At 41.3% G+C, this 23,808-nt stretch overlaps 2 protein-coding genes across 4 annotated transcripts; one reads left to right on the plus strand and one right to left on the minus strand.

Moving 5' to 3' along the window:
* Positions 1-7,600: 7,600 nt before the first annotated feature.
* On the plus strand, positions 7,601-17,027 carry si:dkeyp-113d7.1 (uncharacterized protein LOC407709 homolog). Of its 3 annotated transcripts, none has more exons than XM_018688119.2 (3): positions 7,601-7,699; positions 10,482-11,184; positions 14,181-17,027. In XM_018688119.2, the coding sequence occupies exons 2-3, from the start codon at positions 10,711-10,713 to the stop codon at positions 15,297-15,299; spliced, it is 1,593 nt and encodes a 530-aa protein (XP_018543635.1). In that variant the 5' UTR covers positions 7,601-7,699; positions 10,482-10,710; the 3' UTR covers positions 15,300-17,027. The 3 variants fall into 3 exon arrangements, with proteins under 3 accessions (XP_018543635.1, XP_018543634.1, XP_018543633.1); XM_018688118.2 differs by having other exon boundaries at positions 7,685-7,766; XM_018688117.2 differs by lacking the exon at positions 7,601-7,699 and adding an exon at positions 7,773-7,938.
* Positions 17,028-19,131: 2,104 nt separating this feature from the next.
* Positions 19,132-23,525, minus strand: LOC108891020 (keratin, type I cytoskeletal 13). Its single transcript, XM_018688121.2, has 8 exons — positions 22,983-23,525; positions 21,855-21,937; positions 21,277-21,433; positions 21,021-21,182; positions 20,807-20,932; positions 20,083-20,157; positions 19,843-19,988; positions 19,132-19,504 (listed from the first exon to the last, which is right to left on the minus strand). Exons 1-8 carry the CDS (start codon positions 23,430-23,432, stop codon positions 19,417-19,419), a joined length of 1,287 nt encoding a protein of 428 aa, XP_018543637.1. The 5' UTR covers positions 23,433-23,525; the 3' UTR covers positions 19,132-19,416.
* Positions 23,526-23,808: the final 283 nt, after the last annotated feature.

Consider the following 23,808-nt stretch of genomic DNA (forward strand, 5'->3'; position numbering starts at 1 on the left):
ATCTGATCCAGGATATGAAACGGGAGTAAAACTGAACCCAGAAACAAGCACTTGATGAGGAGGTCTCAGATCGGAGGTGACGAAGGGAAAAACGACGACATGTTAAAAACGCACATGAACATCTCCTCCTGCTGTACATCACCCTCCTGTAAAATATCCTCAAGCCTGCTCCTGGACGGGAAATGAGCTCCAGCTGCTGCAGGGCAGTTTCACTGAATTATTATTTTATTTGTTATTATTTGCAATAAGCTCGTCTCCTCAGCAGTCGGACAGTCGGAGCGCCATTTCCTGCGTCCTGATCATGATGATGGTGGTTTTTGTTTTTTGGTGTCTGACCTGTACAGCGTGGTGGATGGTCACTCCTGCAAGAAGCAACCTGTACAGCATGGTGGTCACACCCACATGAGGAAGTGACCTGTACATTGTGGTAGACAGTCACTCCCGCAGAAGTAATACATTGTGGTGGATGGTCACTCCCACAAGAACTGACCTATACATCATGGTGGTCACTCCCTGCAGGAAGAAGTGACCTTTGATTTTCTACCTGTTTGTTTTTAAAGTGCCCTTTATTGTTTTTCTTCTCTTTTTTTTAAAAAAAAAACAAACAAACAAACAATTTTTGATTATCGTCAAGTGCATTTTTGTCGTCATATTTTACATTTTGTAGACGATCTCTGAGGATTTCTTGCGTCACTACCTGTACAGGGAAACAAACAGAGGAAGATAAACTTCATCCGTGTTTGGACTCGTTGAATGTGAATCTCAGCAGTTTGTACCCTTTTTACGTTATGCTGTACAGTTTTTACTTTTCAGAAAAAACTGATGATAAAATGAGAGGAGAGCAAGAGGAAGGTTTTTAAATCTTACATCCTTCCTTCCCTCCCTTCTTCCCTTCCTTCATCCCTCCTTCGGCTTACGGTTCAGTTTGGTTCAGTAACCTCATGTTAACACACAGATACCTCCTGATGGACAAACAACCACACAAGGTTTCCTGCTGGGAATTACACTACTCACAATAAGTTAGGGTTATTGTTATTTACATGAGTGCCCCAATATGTAAGGCACATTACGTGGAAAACACAAAATGAGGTGTGTCTATCACCCCAATACAATTGCCTCCCTATCCCAAAAATATCTGAAGTGTATGTATGACATCCACTGAGTCTGTCACAATATCCCTAACTTATGGTGAGTAGTATATGTTTTTCAAAATTTTGCTACAAATGACATTTCCCTGGCTTCAGCCAACAATTATTTTCTCTTCTTTACTTTGACTAATCCGATCTGTATGGAGGCCCATTTCTGGCAAAAAGACAAAAAAGTAAAGTATCAGAAAAACAACAGAAAATCTTGAATCTTTTAATAATGAATTAGAAATCAGAATAGACATTTTAATTTACTAATTTTTTAAAATTATAAATTTAAATCTCAAATTTGATTTAAAAAATCAGGTTTTGAGATCCCAAGTTAAAACTTTTAATTTTAGTGAATCAGGTAAATGATACTTTTATTTCTTGATTACTTGACTCTTTTTTTTTTTTTTAATCATTCCTAACATTTCACAAATGTTTTTCTTTTCCTGGCAGAAATGAGCTTCCAAAAATACTGACAAAAATTGATCTGGTGTCTTCAGACTATTTACTCAGTCGATTCAAAAACTCAAAGAAAATAACGATTCGACAGTAAAAACTGTTATTTACCTTGTAAAAACTGGAACTAAATAATATTTAATATATATAAATTGACTGAACAATTTTAACAATTAATTTTCTGTTGACAAATTAATCATAAAGTTAACATTCACAAGTGTAATTTGATGCAGCAGCATTCATAGACCAGCTTCCTGAGCCACTTGTTATTCATGAAATTTGGACATTTAACCTTTAAATTTGATAGTTTCTAATAATTTTGCACAAAGTTTGATATCCTCCACTGCTGTCGAATTTTTTTTTAGAAATTTAGAAATGTTTTTTTTTTTTATTTGAACTTATTTTAATCAAACAACTTCGGTGAGTTAAAAACAAGACTGAAAACATAATATTTATGTTGTGACCATTTAATGTTCTTTTCCTCTTCTTGTCTGTTACAGAATAATAATAATTAGAGCCTTTGGATCAATAAGTTCTGCTCACAGATCACTTATGTTGATGCCAGTGGCAGGAATGCATCTGAAGGCAGGAACACACCTCCACTGTGTCAAAATTATCAGACATCTGAAGGCAGGAAAAAAGAAAAGCTGCTTGTGGCGGATTTTATTTGAAACAATGTATGTTTTTAAAGTGATTAATCAATTTGGTAAAGGACAATCCTGGTATTTTTGAATCTGGGTCTCATTTTCCATGTTTTTTGGTGTGATAGGGACAAAAAAAATTTGGAAGACCCATTTTCAGAAACAATGGAGGTATCCTTTAAAAACGAACACACCAGACTCTACTCAGACTAGTGATAGTTTTTATTTGAATCACTATCTGCGTCTATTTGAACTTTTTCATCTGTTTCTTTGCTGTTAAAAGGCTCAACACTGGCTTTAAACCTTTGTAGCATTCACACGACAGGAAGAGACGGAGGGATGATGGATTGCGAGTATAAATATATATCCTGGTATAATTTTCGTGTATCGATGTTGTTTCTGCTCCGCGAAGCTTCAGCACGAACAATCAGCTGTTTCCATCGTTTTTACGCTTTGTAAATGTGCAAACTGAGACTTTTTCTAGTGAGACGGTGATTCTGTTTTTACTCATTTAAACAACAACAACAACAACAACAAAATATATATATAATTAAGCAATATGAAGCCCAGACTCTGCTGAGCGGGCGGAGTTTGATGTGTCGAAGAACTGATGGAGGGAACCTGTTCACAGCTGTTGGTGAATGTTCATCAGCAAAAAACAAAAAACCAAACAACAAAAAAAGGAAACAAGGCAACATGAAACAAAAATCATCAAAAAATATCTTGAATGAAAAACTTTTGTTGGATCATGAACCCAGCTGTTCTTGGGTAAAAATCTTACTTTAATTTGATAATATGATAATTAATGCTTTACTGTTTAATTTCCTGTCTTTGCCTCTGAACGCTGCTTAAATAACTAAAGCTTGTTGTCTGCTTCGCTAACATCTGAATTACTCAACCGCTTTTCTGCAAACTCCGATCTTTGTCTTTTTTATCTGATTCATTGCACTTTCAGCCTCCATATGTGTTCACATACCTCATTTTTCTTGTAAAAATGTTTTATTTCCACCTCTTTCCACACAGACCTCATTACCTCAGCAGATGTACAGCGATATTGATATTTGATTACAATAACGTGTATGTTTGATTTTTTTCCGTTTCATTTTGGGTGCGTCTCTTAGAAAAAAACGGAGCCTGAAGCTGTCAGGTAAAACCAACACAACTGCAAACACACAAACTCCTCAGGTTTTAATACAGAAATCTGTTTTTAACTATTTTGCCTCCCATGTTGGTTTGAGCCCTGATATACTTTTTATATAAATATAACAAAAACGTGTATTGTCTTTTGGCACCTCAGTAGCTCTGTACTTTTGAATCTCATAAGTTTTCTCAGGCTGCCCTGAGATATGGAAGCTTATTTACGCCAAGACAAGGAAAATGGACAAAAAAGAAAAAGAAATAATAAAAATGAAAATACTTTATCATAATTTATGAGATAGTACCTTTCCCTGAGTATATTTTTTGTTAATCTTGTTAATCTTTATTTTTTTTCTTCTCTTGGTAGAAATGGGCCTCCATATTGAGATAATATTTCTGATTATTTAGAGAAACATTTGCTTCTTTAAAATGTATACATCATTAGCCCCAAAAAATTGTTGAAACATTTGGTTTCATTCTGTTTTTAGTTTGTGTTCTTGATCGACGTTATCAGGATAGTATTAGCACTTTTAAATTATTAGTTATAAATCTCTTAATATGGAAAAAGAACAGCGATGAGTTAAGTGTTAATAATAAAGGCGGGTGCAAATAAAAATAACATAAAACATAAACATGGGAGGATAAAAAAGTTAAAGGAAATGAAAATATAAAAGTGCAACAAAACACAAGCAACACAAAATAAGCACAAGTAAAATAATCAGTTACATGTTTTTTTTCATCTAATGCTTTGGTGCATTTTTTTTTATAAAATACGCACAACAAATGAGTCTGCAGATGTTCAGTTATGTGGTTTTTACAGGACAGCAGCTGCTTCACTGCACTGTGTACAGATGAAATGCATACAGCTGCTGTCAGAGGAAAACCTTATATCTCCAAACTAGCTGGAAAAGAAAGAAAAAATGACTATAAAGGTGAAAATTAGATGCATGGTGATTATGGGGTTTTCTTGCGACAGCAGCAGCAGCATCATGTAACCTGTTTAACCAATCACTGCTCCTCCTGTCATTGTTTACAAAGCCATAAAAACAGAGAAATGCATCTGGTTGAAAACACTAAAAAAGGGAAACTGGATTATAATGAAGTTTAGTAGAAATTAAAATGATTTCATTAAGAAGCTCTCAAGTAATTTTTTTATTGTTTATAGCATTATCTATTAAATAGATATTTAAGTGTTTACTGCAGTTTGTCTGACTACGTAGTAGATTTTGGTTACGATACAAATTTTTAAGGGACATTCTCTCAAAATAAGCGACAGAAATCTTCTCTTCTGTAAAAACCTTTAACTTGAACATTTCAACACAATGAAACAAGAGCTTTGAAGCTGGTTTTATTAAATGTTCAGATTTCGGTTTTGGAAATTGTAGTGTATCTATACAGTAGTGTACTGGATACACTACTGTATAGATATTTAAAAAATAATTACAAGATATGTTCTTGTAATGATGTACAGATATCATGAAAAATTTAAAAACTAAGATTCAATATCTGATAATTACCAGAAACTGTCTTCAATTTGCATCTGTTTTAATGATAGTCAGTGAATTATTTCGTGACTTTCTAAATAATTTCAACCAGATGCGTTTCTCTTCATAGATTGTTTTTAAAGGAGGTTGTTCAAATAAATTAACGTGTCAAGCATCATATCATTTATTCGCACTGAGACGCATTCAGACGCCATTCGTATGTGTACATATCACAGAGCACGTCACAATTCCTGTGATTTATATTTTTTATTTGTTGGCAGTTTTCTGAAAAGTGGTTGTGTGGTTCCCATGTGGAGAGAAGACGATCTTATTTTCATTCCAGCCTCTTTGTTAAAACTCCAGGCTGTGAATGAAGGGAATTGACTCTGTGGGGAAAAAAGGTAAAATAAGTTTAGCAGATGAGTTTCACTGGGAGCCAGAGGGACCTTAATCTTTTTAAAAAATGTAATCTGAAAGGGTTCCTGAAAGAAACCCTTTTCGGTCAGTTTGTAGAAGTACAGCTGGAGTGAAACTTCACGCTGGGGTTCCTCAGGGAACGATCTAAGGTCCTCTTGTTGTTTGATGCAAACGTAAGAATGAGATGATGAAAGGGATGTTTTTAGTGTTTTTGTTATTTTCATTTTAAATTGTTTTACTTTTATGGCACAGGGAAACATATTGATCAAATCCTTGAGGGTTGGGTTTTTTTTTTTAATTATTTTAATTTTAATTCTGTTTTTACTCCCTGTATAATCTTGATGAACTGACTTGCTTCATCTCCATGTTTGGATTTTATGCAATACTTTTGATAAAATGTGCCCTTTTTTGTAATTCAGCACTCTAATTATAAAACCAAATCTAAATGAGTTTCCTATTTAAAATTTTAAAAAGTGCTGGAGTCAAGTGATCAGAGAGTCGGGACAGTTCAAATGGAAAAATCTCATTTCCATAGTCAATGTGAAAATGAACTCAGAATTGATATGACCTTTTTGTGACCAGTGTCAGTTTTGAGTGAATTATTGCCAACGTTTTACATCTTAGTGAATATTCACTGATGTGTTTGGCTGTTTTACCTTGTGCCCCATGTTGATCACAGCTGCACCGTCTGAATGTCATTTATGCCAAGTTACAACTGTCTGCCAGGACGATGAAGGCGATGGTGATGGCGTTTTTTTTTTTCTTTAATTTTTATTACCCGTTTTAGTCAATGACAGCGGGTACTTTTTAGTGTTAAAATTCCAACAAAACCAATAAATGTTCACAACTACCCAGCTTTGTCTGATGAGTCTTATTTAGTCTGCTGAACAGTCCGACATCTTGGACGATCATCTTGTTAGCTTTGTGTTGGTTATAATGGACTGCATTGGTGACAAGATTTCACAACAGAAAACTGAATGAAAATATCCATAGGATGTTCAGATCACTTCTGACTATGTGTTTCAGTTGCTTGAAGTCAGAATTCGATTTTGTCGATTTCACTGTACGTGAAGTCGATTTCAACTCAGAAAGTGACAACAACTGACTTAAGAATTCAATGATACTGTTTCACATTAAGTCAGTTTTGTGTTTTGGTAACAGAATGACAAACGTAATCAATGATATCTCGTGTTCTTCAGGTGGAGCAGATTTGTTTTGATTCTCCAACAGAGCGTCCACGTTTTTCTGACTTCTCAACTGGAGTGAGGTCACCTCGGAGGTGACGTTACTCCCAGTTCTATAAATTTCGAGGTTGTCACAGCTGCCTATCTGATGAAAGGATAACGCCAGGTTTTTTTTTGCCTTTATTCACAGGACAGTGAGAGAGAGACCGGAAACAGGGAGAGAGTGGGGGAATGACATGCAGTGAAGGTCCAGCCCGATCAGGAGTCAAACCAGGGTCTGCCTGCTCAGACCACTAAGGCCCACTTGGTACGCGCCCTAACCATTCCGCTATGAGGCGCACTCAGGTATTTTTTTTAACCTGGGTTTTATTTTCTGTGTGTTTGGATGTAAATGATTGATGACCATCTTTAACCAGCAGCTCCTCCACAAACCTCAGATCAGCCCCTTTACTTTGAGTTTGAAACTCTTCCCTGAAATAAACTAAAGCTAAATTTGCACATATAATTTTATATAACATTTCCATATTATATACATTTTAATTTTTAGCACTTCAGCAACTGGTATTTTAGAGGTTGTTTTGTAGTTTTTGCGCTTTCTACTGGAGATATTTTAGTATATTTATGTATTATGTATTTTTGTACTGTCTTTGTTCTGATTTGTTTCAATCATTACACCAAAAATGTGAAATTAGAGGCACTGGTTCACTGGGCCACTAATACTTTTTAAGAATTTTTAGAACTCTTAAATTAATTTTGACTGGTACAATCAAAGTTGTATTTATCTTGAAACATAATTTCTACTTGAGTTTTTTGTGGAGATCTTTAATTATTATTCAGAATAGTGAGAATACAGTTTTGACTGGGAGACTGAAAAAAATCATTATTAAAGTGACTTATTAATGTAATGTAATGACCCTCCGATGCTCATTCAGTCCCGGGCTGACGTCAGTAAACTGCCACTTGACCGCATTGACCCGGCGCAGCGGGGCGCGTGCTGCCCGTTCATTCATTCAGTTATGTTACTACAGCGGCGCGTGGAGCTGATCAAAGGAGAAAAAGCTGAGAACAGAACGAGCTCGAGGTGATGATGATGATTCTGTAACAATGTAGCGAGCGCGTACCCGCTCTGCGCGCGACGCTGCAAGCTGTACCCACCTACTACTGTTACCGTAGTTACCTACATACCCGCCTGACGGGTACGTGCACGAGCGAGCGGTGGGCAGGCAGGAAGGAAGGGAAGAAGGAAGGTAAGGAAGGAAGGAGGAGTACCGAAGGGGGGAAAGAAGCGAGAGAGGAAGGAGGGAGGAAAGGAAGGTAAGAAGGAGGGAGGGAAGGAGGGAGCGGAATTAGTCAGTGATAGAGGGGAGGAGAGGAGGAGAGGCGGCGGGTTGTTCTGCCGAAGTGGACGTGGCGGGTCCGGCGGAGTTAGCTACAAGTGACGGACAGCGGACCGAACCGAGGCGGCCATGAATCGGACCACCCGCAGGTAACGCACCGCTCTCCCCGCCGTTATTACCCGCCCGCTCGGCTCCGGTGAGCTGCTTTTCTCGTCCTCGCGGCTCGCCGCCGCTGCGCTCGGTTTCCTGCCTGTTAAACGGGCTCTCTGACAGATAATGCCCGCGAGCGTCTCCGTCGGCCGCCGCGCGGGTTTCGCCGTTGGACACAGTTTGTTTTCTCCTTTTGTGTCGGGGCTGTCAGCCGCTCCCCGCTGCGCCCGGTCAGCGCGTGAGACCGCTGCTCCCCCCTCTCCTCCCCGCCTCACTCTCACTTTCTCCCCCGTGCTAACATCAGCTAGCCCCGCTAGTTAGCTTAGCAGGCTGCAAACGACGTTAGTGTGATAAACAAGATGGCCACTGGCTAGCTTTGCTAGCTAGCAAGACATGGCAGCTTGCCCTGTCTTTGTACGCCTGAAAACCCGCTTTAAACGCGTCTCTCTCCTCTGTCACGAGGCGTTTTCACCCTGAGCGCGAGAATCCGTGAAACTAAAAGTTGTTGGACTCGAGTCGGAGGCTGTGGTGAGAATGTGGAGCGGACAGAAACATCCCGAGAAAAAAATCACCGCCAGATTTTTGGAGTCAGTTCGTGCAGAGGCTGCGTGGCGAGTTGAAAAGGCTACCTGAGTGTCTGTGGACTCAGGTAACCGCCGCGAGACCAACTTTTGCTGCCCCGCGAGAGCCGCCCGGTGCGAGTCCAGCCCGGAGTCTGTAGGACTCAGGACCGTGCAGGACTGTGCAGGGCTGAGCCGCTCCGGCCTCTTTGTGTTGTACTGTCGTACTTTGACGTGCAGAGCTGCCAGCGCTGATACCAGCCAGACCGACTCCAAACTTTTAAGTGTGCGTGTGCGGGGAGGCCGCTGCAGCCAGGACTGCAGTATCTGTAGTAGTAGTAGTAGTAGTAGTAGTAGTAGTAATCCGTGTCATGCACGTTCAGGTGTCCACATGTAGTTTAATATCAGACATCAAACCGTCTGCTGCTGCAGCTGAGTTCAAACTTTACATTTCAGACAAAGAGCTGCGTCTCCTCCCTCTGCTGGACTAAAACTTCTCCTTTAAACAAATAATAGAAGGTTTAGATTTTTAAAGCTTCAGTTTGCAAAGTCCTGATTGTCTGAAAAATAAAGTTTGAGCAAAGATCAAGAAGAACAAAGATTCTCTTCTTTCATTCATCTTTTCTTTGACATAAAACTCTGTAAACTGATCATCTGTCGTCACCTTTGTCTCCTTTGATTGTTTGAGTATCAAACAATCAGTTAATTGTAAAAATAACAGTTGTTTGCAGTCGTCTGTGATACGATGCAGCACCACCTGGAAAACAAACTCCAGCAGAAATAATAAATGACATTGGTGATGTTTCTGAGCTGAAATCCCAGTTTGTTTTTACAGATCTTTAAGTGAAGAACAAACTGTCCTGCTCATGTGATTACGAGCTCCTCGTCACAGTGTCACATCAGACAGAATGAGAGTTTAGTGAATATTAGGGATGGAATAACAGTCGAGCCATGTTAGGATGATTAGTCGTGACGTCATCGTTAAAATGCCCTTCACCCAAACCAAAATAATAATAAAGACACTGACCGGGCACGGTGTGTTCAGGTTCCACGAGCCTTTGAAAGCTCCACTCCTTCGACGACACTCAGAGGAAATGAAATGATTGAAGTCACCAGAGCAGTTATTTGTTCCTGTCGTTTACTGTCACACGAGCGTAAACTTTAGTTCAGCGTCTTTATGAAGTAAAACAGAAATCTCCTCCCACCACCCAAATAACACGTCGATTCTTTAAAAAAAGGTGTCGACTGTTGATTCCTAGTAAATATACAGAATACTGAATAAAAAAATGTATCTATTGCTTTTAAGTGATAAAAGACAACCCACTCAAGTCTCTGTCAGTTTCCGTGTTGATTTTAAAATTCTTTTGTTTTTAAAGCACTTCATGGTCTTGCATTGGCATACAGTACGCCCCCTCAGGTCCTCGGGCACAAATCTGTTAATTGTTCCTAAGTTCAGGACACAAACTGACTTTTACTTTTATCCTTTTATTCATTTTTGCTTCTTTATAATATTTATCTGCTTATCTATTTAGTGTTATTTCTCTTAACCAAATTTTAGGACAGTTTTAGTTAAGTCTGCTTTTATAGTTTTAAAATTCTATTCAACTGTTTTTAATGTTCAGCATTGTATTTGTTTTGTCTTTTATAATTTGTTCTGTGAAGCACTTTGTACTGCACTAACCTGCATGAAAGGTGATATACAAATAAAGTTTGATTGATTGAGCTCTAATAGTGAATTCTGAACTGAAGCTTGGTTTTTGAAAATTATATTGCAAACCAAATCGTATTTCTGTCAGAAAAATTTGACATTTTCCAAAAATCGTTCAGCCCTTTGTGAAAGTGTTTTTGTCGGCTTTAATCTGATGCCTCTCCTTAGTCTAACAATAACCAAGAAGTTTGACGGTGACTCGAAAATGTGTTTGATAAGGGTTCAAGCAGAGTGTCAGTAAACGTCACCTGTACTCTCACCTGTGTCTCTGCAGGCTGGTCCCAGTCAGGTGTGGGTGGTGACGCCGTTGGACTCCCAGAGGAGGCTCTCAGGGACACACCCCCTACCTCCTGGCCCCTCCTCTCTCAGGACAGGTAGATCTCTTCAGCGGCAGAGGGGGGAGCGGAGGAAGGAGTCAGGGAGGAGGAAGTGGAGGAGGATCTCAGCGATACTTCAGGTGTTGGAACAGAGTGAGGTGAGGAGGGTTATCTCCGCCCTCCACCATGACGGACTTGGAGACCGAGTGTCTGAGCCTCAGCCTGCCCCCCGAGTGCGGCTCCCCTCCGCCGCCCCTGGACCCCTCCCTGCAGGTGGACTGCGGCCCGGGGCCCGCCTCCTCGGCCCCGACGCCCACCCTGGCCCTCCTCTCCTCCGACTGCCCGACGCCGACGCTCAGCTCACTGGCGGCGGAGATCGCCGAGCCACTGGTGATGTTGCCATGTGTGAAGAGCGAGCCGGAGGATGGGGACCTGGAACCCATCAGGACCGTGGACCTGTCAGAGATCCAGCCGCTGTCCACTGCTGAGCTGGGCCAGGACCAGATCAAGATGGAGATCAGCGGCCTCGACTACATCAAGTCCGAGCACCATGGTCACCACGGCAACCATCACCTGGGCCCATTTCACCACGGCGATGTCACAGAGCTGGACTACAAGTCGCACTATGAGCCCAGCTCTGTGTTCGACTACATCTCCCAGGTAAAAGATGGACCCTGGTCACACCTGGTCACAGGTAGATTCAGATGTGTTTCACAGCTGAAGTTAGCATCACCCTGGTTCCCAACGCAAAAAGCCAATTGGATTTTTTCATCGGGTCTTGGATTATTAAAGGATGGGTTTTCATGTTAACATCCCCGACAACCTCTGTAGTCTCATTTAGACACTCGTTAGCAACCGCCTTTTTTAAGACACGTAAAAGCTTCAAACATCAGGAGTGGGGGATTTACTGACCCATTTTATGTCGGAGAATAAAACCTGAAAATGTCTTGAGCTTGTGTTAAAACCACAGACCTTATTTCAGACATTTAACCAGAAACACACTGACTTTGGGACGAAGGTACTATTGCCAAATGAGTCCTAAAGTGTAAACCTTTTTCTGGGCTTCAGAACTCATTCCTGCAGCTCTCTGTAAAGTCTGTGGTTTTTATTCTCGTTTTATTCTCCGACATAAAATGGGTCAGTAAATCCCCCACTCCTGATGTTTGAAGCTTTTACGTGTCTTAAAAAAGGCGGTTGCTAACGAGTGTCTAAATGAGACTACAGAGGTTGTCGGGGACGTTAACATGAAAACCCATCTACTCACCAGTCCACCTTTACAGCCTCGTTGTGTTTCTACTCACGCTCTTTCAAACTCTCACTAACTTTCTAAGAAGAAAGGCTTTTGTAGAAGAGCTCAGAGCTAAATGAAATGACCAGTTGGAAGCTTAGTGGTGGAGACGTTGACGTCATGTGACCGTGGTGGTAGTTGGTTTATAGCCTAACATTAGCTTCTTACTTCTGAGATGATTAGCTTCAAACATCAGAACAGTGGTATTCATCTGTGAAGATTATCTGATCAACTAAACCTGAAGGATCAGAAACTTTATTTTATTTTCTGCAGTAATCAAAACCAGCGGTAAAATCCCATTGGTTTTTTGTGGAAGGAACCAGGTTGATGCTAACTTCAGGGTTGGAGTATAAATACATTGTCCCTCAAAAACTCAGTCACGGTGGTTGTACCACAAGTTGTTCTGACGTCACGCTGGTAAGGATATGTAACAGATATATATTAAAAATTGCAGTATAAGAAGCATTGAATAGATTCTGCTAAAGACGTTAATCTGAGATTGTATTTACTCGTTTCTCTGTCTTGATGCTTCAGTCTGGATCTGATCCTGATGGAGGATCAGCTCCTGCTGAGTTCAGTGTGTCTCCAGATCTTAAGATCATTAACTGACGGCTGCAAATCCTTTTCAAACAAATACCTGCTTACAACTGAACTGGTTCACACAGTCAGCTCTCTGCTCTCAGTCAGCTTGAAACACTGTAATCTACTACACCACACTCTCTGCCACAGTTGCACATTCTTTAGTTTTCCTGAACAAGATATAACCGGACTCTGAGGGTCTGAAGGCTGCTGGGTTTCACACTGGGTCGATACCACGGTGAGGATCAGACATTTAGTTTAGTTTCAGATTCTTGGGTCAAGAAAAAGTGAATATAATACATTTGGTTACTTAATTCACTACAGTTAATTGCTAAAGACAGAAATAAACATCAAACACAACAGATTGTCGACACTAGAGGAGGTGTTTGTATCTGTCAGTCTAATTTCAGCAATCTTGTCTCATGATTGTGCAGGTGAGGTAGAAGAGAGTTCTGAGTTCAGAATCTGTTTGGTCCTGAAGAAAATTATGATTCCAGAGCTGGATAAATGTCTGAGACCTAGTTTGGATTTTGTTCAGGTTTTGGAATCAGTTCATGGTGATAATTCAACTTGAACAACTGTTTATGATTCTGGAGTCTGGGTTGTCGATTTAATCTTTAAAATGTCTGGAAATATTACAGAGTCCAAGTCCAGTTTACTGTCTCATCAAGCTTGTTGTTTGGTCCATACTAGAAATTGGCATTTGAAGAAATTTCCTCGATCGATCATCAATCATCAATTGTTGATTAATTATTATTATTTTAATTATTTTTAATACTGAAAATGCCCATGACAGAAAATAGGCTGCTAAAGAAACTGTGTTTTTCAAGAAGATAGTCCAACAACAATCATCTTAAACAAAGTCTTTAAGTTGAACTAACGTAAGATCTGCAAATTTTGCCCATCCCTTGTCCAAACCAAAACAGCAGGTGTGAAAGGTTCCTCAGACGGCAGTCTGGACCAAAGGACCTAAATTTGGTTCGACCAACAGAGGTGGTTTCATTTGGGATCAAACTTGAACCATGATTTGGGTCGTTTGCAGCGTGAAAACACGTTTTTCGGTGGTTCAGACTTCAGACTAATTACAGGAAATTGAGACTCATCACCTGTTAAGCATTAGAAGAAAAAAATAACCTGAAGCAAAAATGAGCCTTGGAAAGGAGGAAAAGAAATATTTACTTCTAGTTTGGTCCAACCACAAAATCAAAAGTCAACTTGCAAAAAATGCATAAAAATGCCCACATTTTTTAAGGATATTTTCTGCAAGGATGAGTTGGACTGGCGATCTGGGACCAGAGGTATCTGTTGGGGTTGGAGAGTTTTGCTTAAGGACAAGGGCACAGAGGCTTTCTGACCTGTTAGACTGTAGTTGTTCTTACATGTGGCAGTGCTTTGCTTAAGGACACTTCAGCACAATGTGCCATGGTTTTTGTTTTTGTATTCTCATGCTGCCCAAACTGCTGTAGACATTAGGTTTCTCTGCAGCGTATAAGCCACAGATGAGCTGTTAACGATCAGTTTTAGTCTTAGTTCTAATGGCTGGTTTGTGGTTTTTATGTTAACAGAGGATGTGACCAGTGATGTTGACGCTTAAATTTGAATTACAAAAAAATAACTTTTGCCACATTTAGAGAATAGAAGAAGCTGGAGGTCCAACAACAGCCAGTAGGTCCTGGTTCAGTAGGTCAGTCAGTGTGATTGGATTCAGCTGCCGTGAGCTTTCTCTGTGGTGGAGAATAAAACTGAAGACTTCTTGCTCTGACTGAATCTGCCTGTTTTCTCATTCCAGGTGACAGATACTTTGGAGTACATTAAATCGGACCACCATGTGGACCTGCAGTGTTACTACACCACTGAGTTGAGCTCCCTGAAGTCAGAGTACCCAGAGTCCAACACCATGTCCACTCACCTGCAGCACAATGGCCTGGAGTCCATCCACATGGCCGAGCTCCGCACCGAGCTCAACAAGCTCCGGCCCGATGCCCTGTTGATGGATGGCATGGGCAAACTGGACCCTGAATTTGGAGGGGGGGCACTGTATGAGCTGCAGCCAGCTGAGGACAGGAAGACGTCCACCGAGGCGACAGCAACTGGGCAGTCTGGAGCGAGTCTGGTTATCACAACCAAAACCCAGTGCCCGACGGTGAGGAAACCTCGTAACATGCAGGGGGAGAAGCCTTTCTCCTGCACACAGTGCGGGAAGAACTTCAGCACGCTGGGAAACCTCAAAACCCACCAGCGCATCCACACCGGGGAGCGACCGTACACCTGCTCGCAGTGTGGCAAGAGCTTCGGCCAGGCGGGAAACCTCAAACGACACCAGCTGATCCACACGGGCCAGAAGCCGTACGTCTGCGCCCACTGCCCCAAAGGCTTCACCAAGGCAGACGACCTGCGATCGCACCAGCGGCTGCACACCGGCGAGCGCCCGTTCATCTGCATCACCTGCGGGAAGAGCTTCGGCCAGTCGAAGGAGCTGAAGGCTCACCAGCTGAGCCACACGGGTGAGCGGCCATACTGCTGCCAGCACTGCGGCAAGAGCTTCACCAAGGAGACCAGCTACCGCAACCACGTGCAGATCCACACGGGCGAGAAACCCTTCACCTGCTCGCAGTGCGGAAAGACTTTCAGCAACTCCGGCGTCTTAAAAACCCACGAGAAGATCCACACGGGCGAGCGGCCATTTGGCTGCACGCAGTGCGGGAAGAGCTTCGGCCGCCTCGGGCACCTGAAGGCTCACCAGCAGATCCACACGGGGGAGAGGCCGTACGCCTGCCCCCACTGCGGGAAGACTTTCAGCCAGTCGGGTCACCTCAAAGCACACGAGCAAATCCACAAACGGGAGCGAGCGGACACGGCCAGCACCAGCAGCAGCAGCAGCAGCACCATGGGCAGTGACAGTAGCTAAAACAAACTCCATACCCTTTAACCTCGCGGAAAAACAAAGTATTATTCCTTTTTTATAAATACTATCTATAAATTTTTTTCCTTATGAATTTTTTCTTACATTTTCATACCTTTTGTGCTCTTTTTGCATTATATATGTGGGCAGGGTGGACTCTGACTGATTTGCTCTTATGCAAGTGTCTGTGTGTGTGCACATGTTATGTACTGTGTGTCTGTGGGTGGGTGTGATACTGAGGGGCTTGTAGATAATCTTTAAACTGGTCTGTCTGAGCTGTACTGAGGGTAGACTCTCTCTCTCTCTCTCTCTCTCTCTCTCTCTCTCTCTCTCTCTCTCTCTCTCTCTCTCTCTCTCTCTCGAGGACCAAGTACCAGTACTTATTTTTTGAGTACTTACTGATACACAAGCACAAATACTTCAGTGGCCAAGTTTGAGTACTTTCTTAGTTTTTTATTACTGAGACTGACCAGGAGCCTGTTTACTGATAATGATCCATCTCAAACTTTATTCTTTTTTTCCAATGCTTTAAAATGTTTGCACGAGTTTCCTGACGTGTTACCTCAGAGCGAGCGCAGGTACAAGAGGAAGAGCTTCATTGACGTCAGCTGAGTACACTTTAAAATATTTGTTATACTTTATGTATTAAACATACATATGTCAGAAAGCAGAAGAGTTTGAAACAACATAAAGACATTTTTGCTTTATCAGAGAATAAACAGAGTATCTTTAGAGTTTCGTAGATTGAACGATTGATCGGTTAATCATGAACATGATCAGCAGGTTAATCAATGATGAAAGTAATCATTATTTTACAGACCTGATTCTCTTTGATGTGCTGAAAGGCACTTGTGATCTTTTATAAATGCTAAATTGTATACGCTGATATATCCATAGGGATGGGTTCTAGCGTTCTGATGCTCAGCATCAAGATAATATTAGACTGTTGGTGAAGATGATTATTTTGGCACTGCTAAAGGAAAAAAAAGAATCTTTCATTGTGAAATTAGTGATTTGATTAAATTTGAGATAAAATGTAATTTAACAGAAGACAGCAGTGTAGACTTAAACATGAACAAAAAACAGAACTTTAGTAAAACATCAAGTTTTGTTTATTCCTTCATTTTAAGAAGCTCTGAACCTGCTGTGATCGTTAACGCCGTTGGGAAACTCGTTAGCTTAAGAAGGTTGATCAGATGGATGTTTTTGGTGAACGGCGCCTGGTTCGGATTGCTCAGTAGTAAAAGTACTTCAACTCTGGGGACATTTCAGTCTTTTGCCAACAAAGTGCAAGTACTTTTTGAGTACTTGCTTCCAGTTTACTAGTATTTTACTTACAGGTGTGGGTACTCGCAGGCATACACTCTGTTACTGTATTGTTAAAAATCTGATGATATAATTTTGATATTTGTTATTGACCAGTATTGATTGATCAGGACATACCACAGTGACTCTCTTTGTTGTTTGATAATCGGCTGATACGACATCCCTTTAGTTTTTGTAGCAGAAAAATTGAAATCATTCCAGCTCCAACAGGACCAAACACATCAGCACAAAGGAACCCAACCCCCAAACCCCCCGTCCAGATCGCTCACTGTGTACAAATCTTCTATTGATAATGTCATTCCTAAAAAAATTAATAAAATTATTCAGAAAAACAAACAGGAGCAAAAAAAGACAAAGGTGATGCAGCATCTTGTACTGGAAGAAGAATTATTAAAGAAACTAATGGCACGTCCTGCTCTCTGGGGTTTCTGTCTTTTTCTTTTTCTTTGGTGGTTTTGTTTTTGTTTTTTTCAAACCCCAAGACTGAAATGTACAAATGCAAATAAGAAAAAAAGCTCAAATTCTGCCTTAAATCCCAGAAGTTTTCTCTTTACCAAATACCAAATTATTCTGTCTTTAATTTTCCTTTTGTGTTTATAAATCATGTTACGTATTCACTCTAAGCTACAGTTTCTCTTCAGGCAGTGATCGATGGTTCACTTGTGCTGTTTTAACAATATGTGGAAGTTGCTTGTTAGAACAAGAAATTAGATCATCATGTTAAAATGAGAAATGTTAAATTTGAACAAGATACTGTGAGTGGGTTTTGTGAAATAATGAAGTTTAAAAGTTTCTTGTGCAAAGGGAATTATTGTCTGTAGTAATTAACTTTGACTTTGAAATATGTAACAGGAAAACTATGACCTGAAAAATTTGATTTATTTCAGACCTGAACCCAAGCTGAGCACGAAGCCTCATGCAACAGTTTGGGCCAAACCAATAAGGCAGATTTAAACATAATTACTGGATATTATGTCATGATAGTTATGTCTTTATATAATTTGGATATGGTTAACGTTTTAGATCAGTGACCTTAAATCCTCAGTGATCTCTAGTGTTGGTCAGGTGATTTCCACAGCAGCTGGTTTGGACTAAGCCTCTGAGTTTAAGTCAGGTGTTCCTAACTGTTATTGAACTCTGGACTGTTTCTGTATTTTGCTGAATCTGTTTCCTCTTTAGCCTTGTGACAAATGTCCTGAGGTGACTTCAACTCATGCTTCCCTCTCAGTAGGTTGATGCTTCCTGCAGCAGGTTCTTCAGACAGGTGTAGCAGAGGTAAGAGGTCAAGAGACCTTGTAATTTTGACCCTTCCTGTACTAGTTTCTGTTTGTTGTTGTCTGTTTTCTCAGTGAATGTGGTTCAGGTGACCAGTCTGGGATGGAGGAGCATCTGCTGCTGAGTGATCTCTGAACTCTTCATCCCACAGTGTAGGATACTGTTCAGTGTAAACAGTGGTGGGTAAAGGTTGCACCGTACAACAGAGTCCTGCTGCCACCTTGAGAAAAAAATACTCAATTTGTAGATTTCCCATTTTGAAGTATTAAAGTTTGTCATTGTAACAACATATTCCAAGGCAGGCACACTGTTATAAAGTATATACCAATGTAATGTAAAGAAAAGTGAGAATAGATTAATATAATAACTATGATGATAATTTAACTCCCACATAAAGGACAGCCTTATTACATCTGCGTAATTTTGCCAAAATCAGGCACCTCCTGTCTCAAAAGGATGCAGAAAAACTAGTCCATGTTTTTGTCACTTCAAGGTTGGACTATTGTAATTCATGATTGTTTGGCTGCCCCAACAAGTCTCTAAAGACTCGATTACTAACAGGACCTAGGAAAACAGATCATATTACTCCTGTGTTAGCTTCTCTACATTGGCTCCCTGTTAAATTCTTCTCCTCACCTACAAAGCCCTTAATGGTCAAACACCATCGTATCTTAAAGACCCTATAGTTCCCACTAGAACTCTGTGCTCCCAGAATGCTGGTTTACTGGTGGTTCCCAGAGTTTCTAACAGTTGAATTTGAGAGGCAGAGCCTTCAGTTAACAGGCTACTCTACTGTGGAACCAGGAGGCAGAAACATCCTCTGTACCTTTTAAGAGTTAGTGTCAACCACTTCTCTTTGATAAAGCTGATAGAGTTGGATCAGACCTGAACCTGGACCTAGTTATGCTTATATAGGCCTAAACTGCTGGGGGCTTCCAAAGGGCTTGTAAATTGCCCTTGAATAATATTAATTATCCAGTTTAATAGGAAACAAATGCCTTGATGCTGGGTTCTTGTTTCCAAAGCTTTCAACCACACCTCAAGGTCTTTCTCAGCAGGTGGAGTTACTCAGTTGTCATTCAGGCCACTGAGAAGGTCATGAGATGTGGTTGAAAGATCTGGGAACAGGAATGTCTGAACTTGTGTTGGGATGTATTTATTTTTTGTCAAAATTAAGCTGAAGTTCAACAATTTTCCAGCTTTGTTTTCTCCTCAGAAACATTCAGACACATCACAGTTTGGTGAGTTAAGTTGAGTTTTATTCCTTGAAACATCAGACTGAAGTTTTGGCGGCACGGCAGTAAAACCGTCTCCAAACCAAACCAATCAAGGAAGTTTAAAGTTTCCCCTCACAGCTCCACAATCTGTGACCGATCGTGAATTAACTACAGTAGAAAACAAGTGTGAAGTGATAAGACTAGAAACATCTCTCCGTCAGGTGGAGGTGTTCTCTGTTTAAGCGTGCAGACAGGTGATAGGCTGAGATGTGACTTCGCCCCGGGTCAGACAGACATGATTGGTGTTAGATGGTCTCCTCAATGACCTTTGTGATGACTTTGGTGGTGGTGGTGACGGTGGAGGAGGAGGAAGAAGAGGATGACAATGAAGCTCTGAGAGACAGAAACAAAAGATTGGAGAAAAATGGTTTTAGTCCTGGTTTAACTTTTACTGAGGTGGGACGATTGATTCACGATTTATTAACTTTCTCAGAAGTACGACTGGTTTTAGTCGTAGTTGAATTTCCTCTGAGACAAGACAAGATTTAGTCTGGTTTAAGTTTCTCTAATGTAGGATTGGTTTTAGCCGTAGTCTGATTTTTCTGTGAGGAAGTTCTGGATTATGTCCTGGTCTAGCTTTCTCTGAGGTAGGACTGGTTTTCATCCCAGTTAAATGCTCAATAAAGACAAGCCCAGATATCCACCACGTTGGACTGAATCTGTGGTCTTACCCGACTCCCTCTCCGTCCAGCAGCCTCCTGTACTCTGCGATCTCCATCTCCAGTCTGGTCTTGATGTCCAGCAGCATCTGGTACTCCTGTCCCTGTCTCTCCAGGTCAGCCCTCAGCTGTACCAGCTGCTCCTCCATACCGCTCACCTGCACAGTCACACAGGTGAACTCTGCCTCAGTGCTGATGCTTTAATGGAGCAAACAGACTTTGATATGACCTCCGTCAGTCTGAACCACTCACCATCATCTGGAATCCGTTCATCTGGGAGGCGTAGCGGGCCTGGATCTCAGCGAGCTGGGCTTCAAGAGATGCTTTCTGCAGGGAGGGAGACGGGTTAGAGGAAAGAAGGTAACTAAGTACAATTTTCACGATACTTGTACTTTGAGTATTTCCATTGTATGCTACTGCTACTCCACTACATTCATCTGACTTTTCAGTTTACAATTTAACGATAAAAACACAAGTCTATAAAATTATTTATTAAAGATAAAACTAGTGGTCTCCAACCTTTTTGGCTTCTGATCTCTCATACAAAATCAGTGCAGTCAGGTCTATAAGCTGTTAACACTTCAACTAAAGGTTATTTCTCCTTAGACACAAAAACATAAAACGATCAAGCAGAGAAACGACTTGTCGACTCAGCTCCTGAATGAACAGTTTGAGGTGTCCAAATATATGGTTTTAACACAAGAAACATTTCTTTGACCCTGGTGAGTTCCTCAGGGATCAGTCCTGGGTCCTGTTTTATCAGTCTTCAGTTCGGCTGCGTTTCTTGATATAATATGTGATGATATCCAGCTTTATGTAGATATATATTTGACTTAATAGAATTTTTTGATGTCTCTGGTCTTTGCACCAAATCACAGCAGCTGTTATCAGTTATTGTGATTTTCAGCTTTCATTCCAAAGGCTGCAACAAATTACCCAAATTATTTTAATAAAGTGGATTTATATGATGTCTCACCAAGCTCATCTGTGACTGGAGCTCGATCTCCAGAGCCTGAAGCTGACTCTTCACCTCCTTCACCTCTGAGGTCGAAGACTTCAATGTCATTTCTGTGGTTGCCACCTCCTTATGGAGAGCCTCCGTCTGAGAGGATGAAGAGGAGGAAGATAACAGGTTATTAACACATCCAGGTTTGTTTGTTCCTCCTGTAACCAACAGTTTTCCTCCTCACCTTGGTCTGGAACCAGGACTCCAGGTCTCTGCGGTTCTTGGCGGCGACGCCCTCGTAGTGCTCCCTGATCTCCTCCATGACTTTGGTGAGGTCCTCCTGAGGAGCGGCGTCAACCTCCACGTTCACCTGACCGGTCATCTGAGTGCGCATGGACAGCAGGTCCTGCAGAGAGAGAGCCACAGGTTTCAGACTGGATCAGGACTCATTAATAAGTGTTTCCTGGTTGGATTCACTTCTTTTCACAGTGTCTTGTTACCTCTTCGTGGTTCTTCTTCATGGACACCAGCTCGTCGTTCAGGCTTTCGATCTGCATGCTCAGGTCGGTCTTGGCCACTCCCAGCTCTCCCAGCAGCATCTTGAGCCCAGCGATGTCGGCCTCCACTGACTGACGCATGGACAGCTCGTTCTCAAACCTGAACAAAAACAGTTTAGGGTCAATAGGGATCAATAAAACTTAAAATAACTTCAGAACTTGTAGTTTTATGTGAGTCTTTATAAACAAATCTGTGCAGTATAACACTGAATTAAAAAACAAAACAGGATAAAACTACAGTTCGACTCAAAGAAAAGGCTTTATGATAAAAGTGAATTTGTAATTATTGATGGAAAGATGCTACAGCTTGAATTTCATCCCTAAAATTCATCATCTTTCAAACTGTTTTTTGAGCTTTAAACTCTCCAACACTGTCACTATATTTTTATTTTTAATGTTTGCAGTGGAGGCTCTCAGTTGAGTTTTCTCTGTGAATCCACCTGCTGCAGTTCCAACAGCAGCCAGCAGAGGGAGGGATGCTGCAGAAAATAACACTTTGAAGTGAAGTAACAGTTACTGACTTCATTCTGAAGTCGTCCTGAGCCAGCCTGGCGTTGTCGATGCTCAGCAGCACGGTTCCTTTGGCGAGGATGGCGGCCTGGATCTGAAAACAAACAAAAACCAGATCAGGAAAAAAAAAAAAAAACTCAGAGGGAAACTCAGATTTCTTATTGTAGTGACATTTTTCATGTGTGTTTCACCTGGATCTGTTACACACAGGTGTGGTCGACCTATTTCTATTGAGTCTGCCGCAGCCAGTCAGATTGTCAGACATATTTCACACCTGTATGACTCCACACAGTCACAGCAGGTAGAGTTTAAAAGCTGCAAATAACTGTTATTCTAAGTATCAGTTAATAAACAAAACTGTGTGTAGTGGTTTGCACACCTGGCAGGATTGTCATGTCATGTTTGTGTGCAGCAGCTGGGTGGTGTTTCAGAGGTGTGGAAGCTTCACCTGGGTAACTTACACACAGGTGTGGTTGACCTGTTTCTGTAGACACATCCGTCCAGTCGCTGATACTCACTGTCTCAGGTCACTGAATTATGTCTTTCATTGTTTAAATGCTTTTCTTAAATTACTGTTATTTTTTCCCCTTCACTGAATTTATTTAGTTATTATTTTCTCTGAATTTTTATTTTCTCACTTGAAAAGTATCAAAAAATATAAAACAGTGAATCATGAGATGTCACTATTTAGCCTTGTTTTGTTGTCCTTCATTATGGAAGCCGGGAGCTGCCTTGGTCAATATTAAATATTTTTCTTGTTCCCTTGAGAAAACTATCTTTTCAATTTTTCTGAAGTTTTCCAAAAAACTTGAACTTGAGATGACTGACCCACATGGTATTTAATTCACAATGTTATTTATTTAATCAGCTCACAAGTTTATTTTATCACTAAGATCATAAAATAAAAAACAATTATAGAGAAGATATATTTTAATTAATTCCCGATTTTACCTTTTTTTCAAAATATTTGTCCCTTTGTCACAGGAAAATCTAAATTATTGCAACTTTGGCAGCTTTTGTCTTCCACACACTTTTGTTTTTTCACTGTATTGGATGTTTTTGATGGTTAGATTGTAGAGAGAGCTAAAACTACAGACCCCACCCTGAACACCATCACCCATGATGCCCCTCTTCCTCACCTTTCCCTGCAGGTCTGCAATGGTGACAAAGAAGGCGCTGTAGTCTCTGGTGGTGGGTCCGACCTTGCTCTCCACAAACTGTCTGATCTTCAGCTCCAGCTCGGCGTTGGCCTTCTCCAGGGCTGCCACCTTGGCCAGGTAGGTGGCCAGGCGGTCATTCAGGTTCTGCATGGTGAACTTCTCGTTTCCAATCAGGCTGTTGTCCATCCCTGCTCCTCCACCAAAGCCTGCACCACTGCCGAAACCTGCACCACTGCCGAAGCCCAAGCTTCCAGCAGCACCAAAACCTGCACCTGATCCACTGCCGAGGCCGAAGCCACCGCCGGCAGAGAAGGTCCTGCTGGCCTGGGAGACCCTAATGCCAGAACCTCCTGCTCCTCCTGACATGCTGTAGGAGCTCATGCCGCCGCCGCCAATCATGGACCTCCGTGTGGACATTGTGGACATCATTGTTATGATGCGTAGAAGAAGAAGAGGGGGTGTTGCAGGTCTGTCTTCTCCGGAGCAGGGAGTAGTTGAGGAGAGAAGTGAGGAGAGATGGATCAGTTTGCTCTTTTTAAAAGTGGCTCAGGTGGGCTGAGCTGCTGCAGGTGAGGGGCGGGGTCGAACATCCACACCCACTGAGGTGGAATGTAACTCAGTACATTTACTCCTGTATGTTGTTCATGTCCTCAGGTGTAATTTGGAGGTATTTGCACTTCACTTGAGGAATTTTTCCTCCTTTTTTGCCATTTTCTGCTCCTTCAAACTTTGACTATAGATGCAGCTCAGTCGTCCGTGCCTTCAGACCTTCCTCTTTAGACCAATGAAATGCACATTTTTAGGT

The sequence above is a fragment of the Lates calcarifer genome, linkage group LG11, assembly GCF_001640805.2.
Source record: "Lates calcarifer isolate ASB-BC8 linkage group LG11, TLL_Latcal_v3, whole genome shotgun sequence".
Lineage (NCBI taxonomy): Eukaryota > Metazoa > Chordata > Actinopteri > Centropomidae > Lates > Lates calcarifer.